We start from the raw sequence: 12,768 nt of genomic DNA, 5'->3' as shown, positions 1-12,768 counted from the left end.
TGCTGCAGGAGAAGAGGAGCTGTGGGCAGGATGCATCAATCTTTCCTGAGCTCACCAGGCAAGCAGAAACATGTGGCACTCTCAGTGCTCTCATCTGCAAGAACCACCCTGCCCCTTTCCTTTATTGAGTACTCTCCAGGACAGACCAGCAGGCTGCTGTCCCTCATGAGGCCAGTCCAACAAGGGTAGGAAGTGGTTGGGACCTGAGCCTTTTGCTTGTTTTATCTCCCTGCATTTAGCTGAACATGTGTTGGTTCAGCCCAGGTTGTCAGGAATTGATGTTTAATTGATTAATGAGATCCCCGTGGCTTTAAAATTTAAATACAATTGGTTATCTTAAAAGAAACACCAAGTTCCTGTGTCCTGCTTACAACTGTTTCCTCTGAAGGGAGAATATATGCTGAAAATCCAGTTGGTTGCTACTTCTTATTATTCTTTGTCTGTCAAGGTTTGCCTAATGAGTTGCCTGCTACAAGCAGGATGTCAGCTTGCCTTTAAAACAATTCTTCTGAGTTCCCAGATGTGTGCCATTAATTAGAGAACAACCAGAAAATAATTGCTGTTAATGGTCTTCTATACTGCAGTTGTGCTTAAGGACTGAATAGGAGTGTCTGGACAGAGCACAAACTTGCACGGCCTGTGCACTGAAGGTGTGGTGATGCCATGGCTAAGACAGGCACGGAACAGGGAAGGAGGGAATAAGACAAAGAGAGAACGGGCACTTAGTGCCATGGGTTAGTTAATTAGAAGGGTTAGGTGATAGGTTGGGCTCGATGATCCTAGAGGTCTTTGCCAACCTATTTGATTCTGTGATTCTGAGCCAAGCTGGGCTGGGCAGACATAGTCAGGTCAGGCACTGGAAAGCAAAGGAGGTTCAGGCACCCCCAGCGCGGCACACGGCTGCTGCGGGCACTGGCGGCACCTCGGGCAGCTCGCTGCCTGCTGCTGCTGGGTGCTCGCTCCCGCTCCCTCCACCCCCGGCAAGAGGGGGCTGCTGCTGGCCAGACGGGACTCTGCCGAGGCACAGAGAGAAGAAGGGACTCCAGAAACAGCTCTTTCAGAGAACTTCAGTGCAGGGTTTATGTAAGAAATGAGCAGAAGGGACACACCCCCTGGGGTGATAACTGAGGTGATTTGCATCTGCATCAGTCGATGGCCAAGTTCCGACATTTGGAGCAGAAATCCTTTTCCCTACATAGAGGCTTAACATTCTTCTATGAAATCAAGAGCCAGGGGTTGTCCCGTGTCCCCGAAAAGCAACTGCAGTGATAAGTGTTTGCTGTGAAAACAAAAGCACGTTGTGGTGAATGCAGGGCTTTTCTCTCTCTCTCATTCCCCCCCGGTGAATGATTGGTTGATTGCTTGGGGTTTCTGTGGATTTGTTTGGGGGTTCTGGTGGTGGTGGTTTGGGGTTTTGGGAGGTTTAGTGCATTTGGGTTTGTTTGGGTTTATATTTGGTCTGGGTTTTGTCTGTTCGCTTGCCGGGTTTTGTGCTGTATGTGTTTGAAGTGCTGTGTGCATCTCCAAGGGTTGCAGTGTGAGCTGCCCATGAGAAGGGCTGTCGCAGGCAGCAGTAACTGCTGTCAGGACTTGAGTCTGTCGCTGCCCTGTCTGGCATTTAGAGAGATGTTCAGAAATGGAACTGGGCTGTGAGTCTCAACCTCTCTTGTGTCTTGCAATCCTCACACAGCATTAACTCAAGATGAGATTAAAGCCTCTGCCACCATCAGCTTGCAAAGTGACAGAGGTTTTGTAAGTGGGGACAAAGAGGGATGAACCCAGTGAGCAGTGAACCCTCTTCCCTGACTGTGGTCCGTCAGCATTTTTGGCCATGCTTCACCAGCAGCTGGCTCCTTTCAGTCTGTATCTGAGATCATCTCTTTCTCAGATGATACAAACTTGCAAGGATAGATAAGAGAAGTGACAACTGTTTGCACATGATATTAATCTGTTTGTCAGAATTGAAAGGCAGGTGTCTTGGATGGAAAAGGACAGATGATCTTAGTGGTGTTTAACCCCCAAAGGAGAAAACCAAATCCACCAAGTAGCTGACTTAGGAGCTGGTGTGCTGGTAATGAGATTAAATCCCAGGCATCTGAGCTATTTATTTCTTCCCAATAAACCCTAGCTGGCTATCAGGAAAATTGCAGGTGTTAACTTGCAAAATTGTTTCGAGTGAGTAGCTGGGGGGGGCTCCTCCCATGTGTGTGCTGCCTGAAGATGGCTCAGTGTGTGCCCCAGGCAAGCAGGAGCCCTGGGTACAAGGCTATGGTGGGCTGTCCACGTTGGCATGTGTACTCATTCTTCTTCTCCTCTCTCCATACCCTCATTCCCTGCTTCCAGTTATTAAATTCCCTATCCAAAAATCCAGATGCCGACTGCAAGTATGGACTCTACTTCAGAGACGGCAAGAGAAAAGTAGACTACATCCTGGTTTACCACTACAAGAAGTCCTCGGCAGCCAAGACGCTCAGCAGGAAAGTTCACCACAACGATTCCAGTGTGCGAAGCACCAAGCAGGACCAGCCGCTGCCTGGGAAGGGAGTGCAGCTGGAAATGGGGGAAGGTGAACCTCAGGTGGATTACCACGAAGATGACAAGAGGTTTCGCAGGGAGGAGTATGAGGGGAACCTGGTGGAGGCTGGGCTGGAACTGGAACGCGATGAGGATGTAAGAAGCCATTTCAAACAGTTAACAATGGCGGCTGGGGGTCAGGTCCTGTGAGCTGCTGAGCCATTCCTCTGAACCTGGTTCTGACCGGGGTTACACAGGCTGTCTACAACTATCTGAAAGGAAACTGCAGCCAGGTGGGGTTGGGCTCTTCTCTTAGGCACTCAGCAACAGAACAAGGGGACACAGTCTCAAGTTGTGCCAGGGGAGGTCTAGGCTGGATGTTAGGAGGAAGTTCTTGCCAAGAGAAAGTGATTTGCATTGGAATGGGCTGCCCAGGGAGGTGGTGGAGGCACCATCCCTGGAGGAGTTGAAGCAAAGCCTGGCTGGGGCACTTAGTGCCATGGCCTGGTTGATTTGCTAGGGCTGGGTGCGAGGTTGGGCTGGATGAGCTTGGAGGGCTCTTCCAACCTGCTTGATTCTGTGCACTCTTACACGGTTTTATTTCAGTCCTGGCAGCACCATCCTCGCCCACTGACTTAATTCTCTTTTGTGGGAATGGCATGGGTTAGCTGTAGTGGTGGGAGTGCAAGCTCGAAGCAGGTGGTTGGACTCAGCCTAAAAGATTTTTTCCAACCTCAGTGGTTCCATTGATGCTGTGATTCTGCTGGGACGTGGTGTTGTTAATGCCCCACTCAGGTGATGTTTCTTCATTTTCTTGTCTAGAGCCTGTGGCACATCCACTACTGCAACACAGCTTGTTGCTGTGTTGCTGCACCTACAAGTGAGGCTCTGAGCACTTCTCTAAGTTTGGTGGCTTTGCAGCATGCTGTGGTCTGCATAGTTCAGTTTTGGTGAAAAATACCTGATACAGTCAGTGTCATTTTTATACCTCACTACAGAGCTGAAGAGAGCTAAGTTGGCTCAAGAGGGTCTGGTGTGTGCCCAAGCGCGTGGGTCTGTGTTGCAGTTTGCTCTTTCCATTCTTAGATGTGAACAGTACAGCTTGTGACAGCCTGCACCTGGACCCCGAAAAGAGGGTATTCTATTAAAGGAGCATTAGGCCACATCAAAAATGCTGCCTGTGAAGTCCTGCCAGTGTGTGATTAGTAGAAATAGCCACAGCCGTGTTCATTTCAAAGAAAGAGATTGCAATTAACTGATCCAACCAATTGCCCTGAAAGTCCTGGGAGAGAGGGTAAACATTTAGGCTGGGTTTATTTACAGGGTCATAAAGTTGAGATTAAATATCTAGACCCCTGATCAAAGTGCTTAAAAAACAAATCTGCCATCTCTCATTCACAAACTGCAGGCATTTATCCGACAGTCTGTGTCTACAGGTGTATAAAGTAGGTACTTTGCATGCTGTAAGCCAAAAACCCCTTTCACTTCTCTGTCCCCCAGGTGAAAATCACTACTGCTTTCCATCCAACTTGCAAGTTGTAGTCAACTGGAAGCCTTCCTGTGCCAAGTCAGAGATAGTTAAATCTTTTACAAGGTGGGAGGTCCCCACCTATGGCATGTACTATGATTGGCAGTGATGTAGAAGGGATCAGGGCTCAAGCCAGGACACCCTAAAGAGAGAACCCTGTGCTTTCAGTGCAAGATACCAGAGCAGGAATGTACAGAGATGAAGGGAAGCCATGGGGAGATACATCAGTTTCCACATCCCAGCACAACAGTGTAGGGAACAACCTGCAATCCCTTGGGCTTGGAAAGCTGCCAGGAAGCTGTGTTGGATGCCCTACTGATGGCAAAGCATGGTAAAGGTTTTTTTAAATGGATGATGTTCACTGGTCACTTAAAGTCCCTTCAACACTTCTGCCATGAGGCCAGCCTGAGAGAGTTGGGATTGTTGAGCCTGGAGAAGAGAAGGCTCCAGAGAGACTTTCTGGTGGCCTTTCAGTGCTTAAAGGGGCTGAGCAGAAAGCTGTGGACAGACTTTTTAGCAGGGCCTTGGGACAGGACAAGGGGTGATGGCTCAAAACTTAACAAGGGAGGTTCAGACTAGATAAAAGTAGAACATCTTTTAGCAGAGGATGGCAAGACCATGTCCTAGGCTGTCCAGAGAGGTGGGAGCTGCTTCATCCCTGGAACCACTGCAGGTCAGGTTGTTTGGGGCTCTGAGCAAGCCTGCTCAAGTTGCAGGTGTCTCTGCTGACTGCAGGGAGTTGGACTGGATGAGCTCTAAAAGTCCCTTCCAACCCAAACCACTCTGTGGTTCCATGAAGTCATTTCAAAGGTGGTTAGAAGCCTTACTGGAGGGCTGGAGAAGCTGATTTCCAGAAGGCCAGCACAGAGTAGAGCTGTGTGAACGCCGGGAGTTACAGTCACTGCCTGGAGTCACAGGAGAGAGCACTCAAGTTCTTTCTGTCCCATCTGCTGAATGCCTGCTGGTCTGATATCCTTTGTCCCATAGCTTTGAAACTATTACTCTTGTGAGAGTATGGGGAGTGCCAGGAGCAACCTCCTGCATCCAGCCACCTAGAACAGAGCTTAGACAAGCTGCAAGACCCAAGCACACTGCTGGGATTAGCATCCGTTTGTTACCTGTCTTGCTGAATTCCCTCTACTAGGGTTCCTCGTCACCCTCTGCAGTGCTTTAATGTAGAGACTGACGTCTGGGGCTGGGGCAGCTTCTTACTTAAAGCAGTTCTGGTCCTCTGAGGTACTGAGCAGCTCTTGGGAGGCACCAGGGACTTTCTGAGCTCCATTAATTACAATGCACTCAAGAACCGTTTGGCTGCATGCCTGTGCTTCAGATGTGACTTAATTTGTGTGTCCATAGTCCTTAGCTTTTACTTCCTAAACAATTCTTATCTGTTTAACCTCTGGTAATTGTTCTGGGAGACAATAGCATTTGTGAGTCAGAGCCTGTGGCAGCTCAGCACACAGAGGTGTTCAGTGATTGTCTTGCTAGAAACAGGCTGTCTCCGCTGAGAGCTCCGCTGCTGGTGCTAGTAGACTGTTTGTTCCTTAAATAGAGACCAGGCACGAGGGGAACAATATTTAATTTAGGTAGCTTAATTTAGACTGGATCTTAGGAGGAAGTGCTTCAGTGTGAGGGTGGTGAGACTCTGGAACAGGTTACCCAGGGAGGCTGTGACTGCCTCCTCCTTGGGGGTGTTCAAGGCCAGGCTGGATGAGACCTTGAGCAGCTGAGTTTAGTGGAAAGGCATTCTTGCCCATGGCAGGGAGCTTGCAGTAGATGATCTCTGAGGTCCCTTCCAACCTGAGCCATTGTGGGCTTCTAATTTCTTTTCACCAGTGACTTTTTCTTTTGCTTTTCTTTCAGACTAAAATCCATGGGATTGGGTTTGTGAAAATACACGCACCGTGGAACGTGCTCTGTCGGGAGGCAGAATTTCTCAAGCTCAAGATGCCCACAAAAAAGGTGAGCCCTGGTTTTCCTTCTCCCTCTGGAGGGCATGGTTTGGACACAGGCTCATCTCGGAGCACCTCACAAGCACACTTGTCTTCCCACAAGCATTTTTAAATCACTAACTAATCTGTACAGAGAAGGAGGCAAAACGTGCGTGGGGCCAGCAGAAAGACCAGCTGGGAGGAGGAGCAGAAATGAAGAACCCCTGGCTGCTACCTTTGTCTGTGATGCAAGGCATTTCATACCACGCCTCACCCTCTCAGCCTGTTTTAAAAGAGGTTGCAACTGATGATGAAATGTGTGTGCTGAAATGTGTGTGCCTTTCGGAGGCTTGCTTTTTTCTTAGCCAAACTGCTAAAAATGAGCAGAGGATTAACCATTTGTGTGCAGGAGACTTTGCTGGGTTCAGTGACTCTTCACATACCTCATCAGCCATGTTTGCAGGAGCTGGGACTACTCTCCCACCAAATAAATCAGCTTTCAGAGTATTTGAAATATCATTAAGAAATGACAGTGTCTTTCCATCAGTCCTAGATTGTCCATGATAGATAGTTACCTCTTCAGTGAGCATAGCTTGCAGAGGGATTAATATTTAACCACATACTGAGTGCATGTCCCAGACTGCAGAGGGAAAGTCTACAGTGGGGTGAGAGATAGCCTCAAAGCCCAGTGTCATTGATTACAACACCAAACCCACACTTCTGCTTTGGATCTCATATTAATCCCCATTATTGCCTCCCTTAACACTGCTTTGAATCAGAAGCACAGTGAGATGAAACCAGCCTGTTGTGATCCTGCGGTTAAAGCTGCTTTGCCACAGAAGAAAGGATAAAGTGAGCATTTTGGGGGTGTGCTGCAAGCCTGCAGACCTTGGCTATGAGAAGAGATTAATAGAGTCACAGAATGGTTTGGATTGGAAGCAAACTTCAAGATCATCCAGTTCCAACCCTTTGCCATGGGCAGCCTGGCCTTGAACCTCCAGGGAGGGGGCATCCACAACCACCCTGGGCAAACTGTTCCAGTGTCTCCCCACTCTCACAAAAAAGAATTTCTTCCATGTGTCTGAGAAGACCTTCAGACCCCTAAAGCCTCATTTCAGCCCTGCCCTGGACCTACACATAATTTTTACTGGCTCAGAGAAGGAAGCTTGTAATCCTCTTTTGTGACCTGCTACCACAATCTTTGCCTTAATGCTGCAGAACTGCAATAGTCAGTTCAAGATATTTTGGTTCCTTTATATGGAAGAGGGGAAATTCCTGAAAACTGCACAGTATTCCCAGGAAAAATCATAGAATCACAGAATGTGAGGGGCTGGAAGGGACCTCGAAAGCTCATCCAGTCCAACCCCCTTGCCAGAGCAGCATCTCCTATGGCAGATCACACAGGAATGCATCCAGACGGTTCTTGAATATCTCCAGAGAGGGAGACTCCACAACCCCCCTGGGCAGCCTGTTCCAGTGCTCTGTCACCCTCACAGGGAAAAAATTCCTCCTCATGTTTAAATGAAACTTACAGCAAAGACCTCTAGGAGAGGAGACCGTTTCTGTTGTTTTCCTCAGAGGCTCCATAGCTCCTTCATTTCTTTGTCCCACTGCACCAAGAACACAGTGAATGCCCCAGGAGCCAGTGCCCAGTGTATCCCTGTTGAACTGCCCTGCCTGACTATTTGAAATCAACCCAACCAGGGGCCACGATCTGGCTCTGAGAGAAAGCAGCAGACTTGCTCTGCGTGCCTTGGTTGGACTTTCCCATCCACCTGTGTCTTCACGCATGCTCTGCAGCAGGTCAGCTACACCCCTCTGTAGTGGCTGTGAGGTCTCCATTGAGTTGCTGGCTTGTTCCTCACAGTTCACTCTCATCTGTGGCTAACCAAAGGCATTCAAGCTGCCCTGTTTTTCTCTTTGCCTGTTCAGATGTATCAGATCAACCAGACCCACGGGCTTCTGAAGAAGATCAATTCTGTCATTCAGAAGATAACGGAGCCCATCCAGCCCAAAGTGGCAGAACACAAGCCTCAGACAGTGAAGCGTCTCTCCTACCCCTTCTCCAGGGAGAAGCAGCACTTGTAAGTGTGAGCTTTCTGTAGACCCCCTGGTCCCAGCCTTGCTGATAGCAGGTAAGGCACTAGGAGGTGGAAGGGAAGATGAACACCAACACTTTAGAAGGATCACTCCAAAGACTGTTTCCATTCTGCAGTAAATTTCTTGGGGGTTAGCTTGATGTAAAGGAATGAGGCTTTGCAGAGTGCTTCTTTAAAATCCCTGCCTGTTGCTGCTGCTGTTGTGGCACTGAATACCTGTCTGTGTAGCCACTCACATCAGCTGCTGGGCTGCCAAACACAGCTTACAGTGTGGTTTGCAATAGCTTCTTTTCCACCTGAAATGAAATGCTCACTAAGAGTCGTAGCCAGAGATGTGGGTTGATACATACCAGAATAATTTAATCAGCTGGTATGGGCAGCTCACAGATGTCCTGCCAACCAGGCCTCCTCTTTGGAAGTGCTATGAAGTCAGTGGTAGCTTTGCCATTGATTTCAGATCAGTCAGAGGAGCTGTAAACGTGGGTGTAGGAAAAAATCATAAGGCGGGGCCCAGCCAAAGTTTCGACTGGCTGGGGTTGCTTTGCTGCTGCTCCTCCTTGGCCAGCATCCCAGAGGAGAAGCTTTGAAGACTGAGTTGTGTATGTGCCAGCTGGAACAAAGTCCTAGGGGAGAATTTCTCCACTCTGAACACAGCGGGGTTAGTTTTTAATCAAGGGATGCAGAACACTGATAAGAGTTGTGTATTAGATTTGCAAACAAGTTAGTTGGACCAGTCATTGTATGTGACATTTGAGGTGCTCTTGGATTTGCAGGAAATGTGGTGTTGTGTTCACTGTAGGATGTTCCTACAGCAAAGGAGGCTGGTGGCTCAGGGAACAGCCCAAAGATGCTCCTTGCTGCAGGTGCGGATGTGTCTTACACAGTTTGCAGTGGCTTTTCCCAGTGAGGCTACCCAGGTGTCTTTGGATAAGGAAGGCAAGAGTGGCTTCACAGGCCTTAAGGTGCATGCAACTCTCAAGATGATTAGGAGACATTAAAGGCTACTAGTGATTGTGGAGTCAGCTTAAATGAGCAGCAGCAGCCTGCTATACGCAGAAAGCCCTGCAAATGCACTCAGTGAAGCGTACAAGCAGCCTGCCTAGATGGGAGAGCTGCGACAGCCTTCCTTTGTAACAGCATTTCTACAGGCACTTCTGTAATGTTAGCTGTCAGACATCCCCAGGAGAGATGAAAATATTGAAGGGGTCAACAAGAGCAGGAAATTACTGGCTGCTTCTTAACCCAATGGGCTTCCTTCTAATCTTTTAACAGATTTGACTTGTCTGACAGAGATTCCTTCTTTGACAGCAAAACCAGGAGCACCATAGTAAGTATTGCAGATAACTAAGGTATGGTGGGTGTCACCTTAGGCGCGGTGTTACCAGCCCCTCTGCCAGCTTTAGTACCATCCCTGCTGCAAGTTTGCCTTTCTTGACCAAATGCCAGGATCACCTGTGACATCAGGTGTAGAAATCAGAACTAAAGTGCTTCCAGCTTCAGCTTCTGTGCTGAACATTGAACTTTAAATGAAGGAAATACCTCCAGGTCAGAAAACTGCACCTTGCTCTGATTTGTTTCTGCATCTCACCCCCTGTTTGGTCACAAGTGTGATGTGTGTACGCAGTGCAGGGACTGGGCTGGGCCACTCCTGCCTTCCCCTTGAGGCTGGCTGCTGCTGCAGAGCTTGCATGGGACTGCTCCTCATTGAACTCGGGCAGTTCCCTTACAGAAAAGAAGCCTGCTACAGGAACACGATACCATAGCCTGCACTGGAGTGCTTCCTTGTGACTTACAGAGCATAAAACACAGTGGGGGAGAAGGTGCATCTGCCTTTGCAGTCACTGAGGAGGGATTGAAAGGCCTGCTCATATGACATCCAGGGCAGTTGGAAGGGACTATGCCAAGCAGCATTTGCTGCAACACTTCTCAAAGTATAACATGGACTCTTTGCCCCATTCCACTGCTGCTAATCATCCCCTTGGAATGTGACTGTGAGCCTGCTTTTATCTTGTATTTAATATTAGCCTTTTTGGATGCTAGAGTGGATTCAAAAAGAGTTTAGATCACAATTAGAACTGCCTTTCATTGCTATGGTGATAAGGGCTATAATATATCTAACTTCCTTCTCCTGCTCTGAAATTCCCTTGTGTGGACCTCAGGATGTAGTTTCCTTGTAGCTCTTGGTGCACTGGTTTGATGTGAATGCAGGTTATCAGGGCTAGGGCAGTCTCAGCAGGGAAGGCAGATGCAGAAGCACAGAAACTGGAAAAAATTCCAAAGGACAAACATTGAAGTGGTTTGTTTGTGATAAAAAGTTTCAACTGAGATAGAAAAGAAGCAGAGCTTTTGTTGGTAGACTTTTATGTCTAGATACATGGTAAAGAACTCTTGTAAGTCTAAGAAGCTTACAGGGGCAAATGAGGAGTTAAAATTCATGACAACCAGCTGAGAAAGGGGGCAAGACAAAATGGCACAAGAGGGTGCCAAGAAAATAAACTGATAAATAGAAAACAAACAGAAAAATGGACTGAAACAAAGTGAGTTGACAGCAGAGGCTTGGAGGAAGAGGAGGGATGTGGCTTCTGAAGCCACTGACGGCACACCAGGCACACAGCAGCAATGCCGGTGGCACGTTGCCGTGTTTGAAATACCCATAAGTCACCCAGTGCCAAAGACACACTGAAGGTCTGCCAGCATCGTTTCATCCTGCATGCATTTCTCTTTGTGTTCTTGTTTCTGAAAGTTCTGCCCTGCCTTTCTCATAGGTATTTTTAAACCCCAGTGCAAATATTGGCCCTTCCACCTGCTGCAAAATGAACAGGAATCTTGTCACTCCCTGGGAGTCTTTGCTGAATAGAAGCTAAGCCAGGACCTTTTACTTATTAAATAAAATGAAATACATTACATAACTGGAAATGGCTCTCTGACAGGCCCTGAGCTCACCGGAGTGACAAGGCCACAGACAGAGGAGCTGTGGGCTTGCCCCAGATGCCCTCGCTCACTTCCCTTTGTGAATTGGGCAAGCAGCAGCCAAGCTGGCACAGGGATTAGTGAGCATCCCTGGCTTCCCAGGCAGGCCAGTCGACAGGCAGCAGGTGCCTTTGCCCATGGCTTTCCTCTGCTGCCTGCTCCCCTGCCAGCTTTGCCTCATCTGGGCACTTGCCCTGGCTAAGAGCATCATCACATGGGAGCAGCACAGGGTGAAAGCTTGGCTGCCCAGGCAGCCTGCTGAGATGTTCAAAGGTTATTTAACAATAAATGCAATAAATCCCAAACTAAATACATCTGCTCTGCCACTGAGGTCAGGCCAGCTCAGAAATTGTAAGGTCAGCCTGTGTTAGTCCTGTTTGTGATAAATGGCTGCGCACTGTGTATGAGTTACGAGCCTGAAGCTCTGCTGAAGGCCATGGGCCGAAGCCAACTTGCACCATCAGAGATAAGATCCGGCCCAGTGCACCACCTGGGCTGGGCAGAAGAGGGCTTCTGGTCTTGGTCAGTGTCCAGTCCAAGTGAAAGCAGCGTTTCTGTTGGGTGGGTGTCAGGTGCTCCCCCAGTCAGCTCTCTGGGCAGCTGGCTGTTGAGTGGAGCCTTTCTCTGGTGTCCGGATAACTCTGCATGGAAATCTTTAAGCTCTGCTGAACACCTTGACTTTTATTAAAGAATGATGACTTCATCCCCATCTTGGGTTTGCCAATATTTGAGCTGTACACAAAAACGATTGTGCTTTCCACTGGCAGTATTTGAAGTAACCCTTTCCTCTCTTCTCTCTAACTTCTCTAGGTTTATGAAATATTGAAGAGAACAACATGTACCAAAGCAAAGTACAGCATGGGTAAGGGACTTGACTTAGCTTTAAGATCGATGCTGTTTTCAGGTATTGGCAAAAACTGCAAGCTGTAACTGGCTGTAGAATTTAAGTTTTGGGTTTGTTTTTTTTCTCCCCAGCTCTCTAATTTGATGTATGTGGATATAATTGTTTTATTTGGAAATGTAATTTAATTAATGTAGCTGCTTGGAATTTTTTCAAATGTGAATTCATAGATTGAACTCTAAATTAATTGGTAGGTGAGCATGTGGCCCCTGCTCTGGTTTATATCACATCCAGTCCTAGCTCCTGATAGTCCTTTGCAGTGGGACTGGATGTATGTAAAGCAGTGGCTAAGATGTGCTCTGCACTGGGTCACTTTTCCACTCCCTGAAGTGTCTGAGGGTATTTCTGTGACAGTCAGTAGCTTCTGTGAAAGTCTGTGTCTTGGCCCATTCTTTCAAGCAGGAACCTCACATTTTGCTTTTGGGATGGCTTTTCAGTGACTTGAGTGGAATGGTCTTAACTGACCGCTCAGCTGTCCTGAGTGGAACTGAAGTGAACCCCATGGAAGAGCTAAGGCATGCACTGAAAGCTGGCCCAGCTTTTCGCCCTCCAAACACCTGTGGTGTCAGTGGGTGTGAAGCTTATCCTGCCACAGGTTTCAGCCTTAGGGTTTGTGCTCCAAGGACCAAATTCACAATCCAGGGAAACATGAATTGCAAATCAAGTCACCTTAAGGATTTGTTGGCTGCTCAGCTGTTACAGACTTCATTTTGTATGTACCATCATCTATAGGTATGCACTCAACTGTGGGACCAAAGTTAACAGTGAAGGGAGAGCCAAATTATATAAGGCAGAAGGCTGAGTTCTGTCATCCCAGCTTGTTAA

At 48.0% G+C, this 12,768-nt stretch overlaps 1 protein-coding gene across 6 annotated transcripts in view; it reads left to right on the top strand.

Annotated features, from left to right (window-relative positions):
* Positions 1–12,768, top strand: part of ANO1 (anoctamin 1) — a 79,458-nt gene that overhangs the window by 34,727 nt on the left and 31,963 nt on the right. For 4 of the 6 annotated variants that reach the window (XM_064163020.1, XM_064163019.1, XM_064163025.1 and 1 more), the window contains exons 3-7: positions 2,344–2,670; positions 5,906–6,004; positions 7,906–8,057; positions 9,345–9,399; positions 11,853–11,904. In XM_064163020.1, coding sequence (XP_064019090.1) covers positions 2,344–2,670; positions 5,906–6,004; positions 7,906–8,057; positions 9,345–9,399; positions 11,853–11,904 — 685 coding nt within the window. Of the gene's footprint in view, positions 1–1,078; positions 1,130–2,343; positions 2,671–5,905; positions 6,005–7,905; positions 8,058–9,344; positions 9,400–11,852; positions 11,905–12,768 lie in introns of those variants that run through there. The other 2 variants (XM_064163023.1, XM_064163021.1) reach the window with 2 other exon arrangements.

The sequence above is a fragment of the Pogoniulus pusillus genome, chromosome 24 (genome assembly GCF_015220805.1).
Source record: "Pogoniulus pusillus isolate bPogPus1 chromosome 24, bPogPus1.pri, whole genome shotgun sequence".
Lineage (NCBI taxonomy): Eukaryota > Metazoa > Chordata > Aves > Piciformes > Lybiidae > Pogoniulus > Pogoniulus pusillus.
This window is presented reverse-complemented; position numbering and strand designations above follow the sequence as displayed.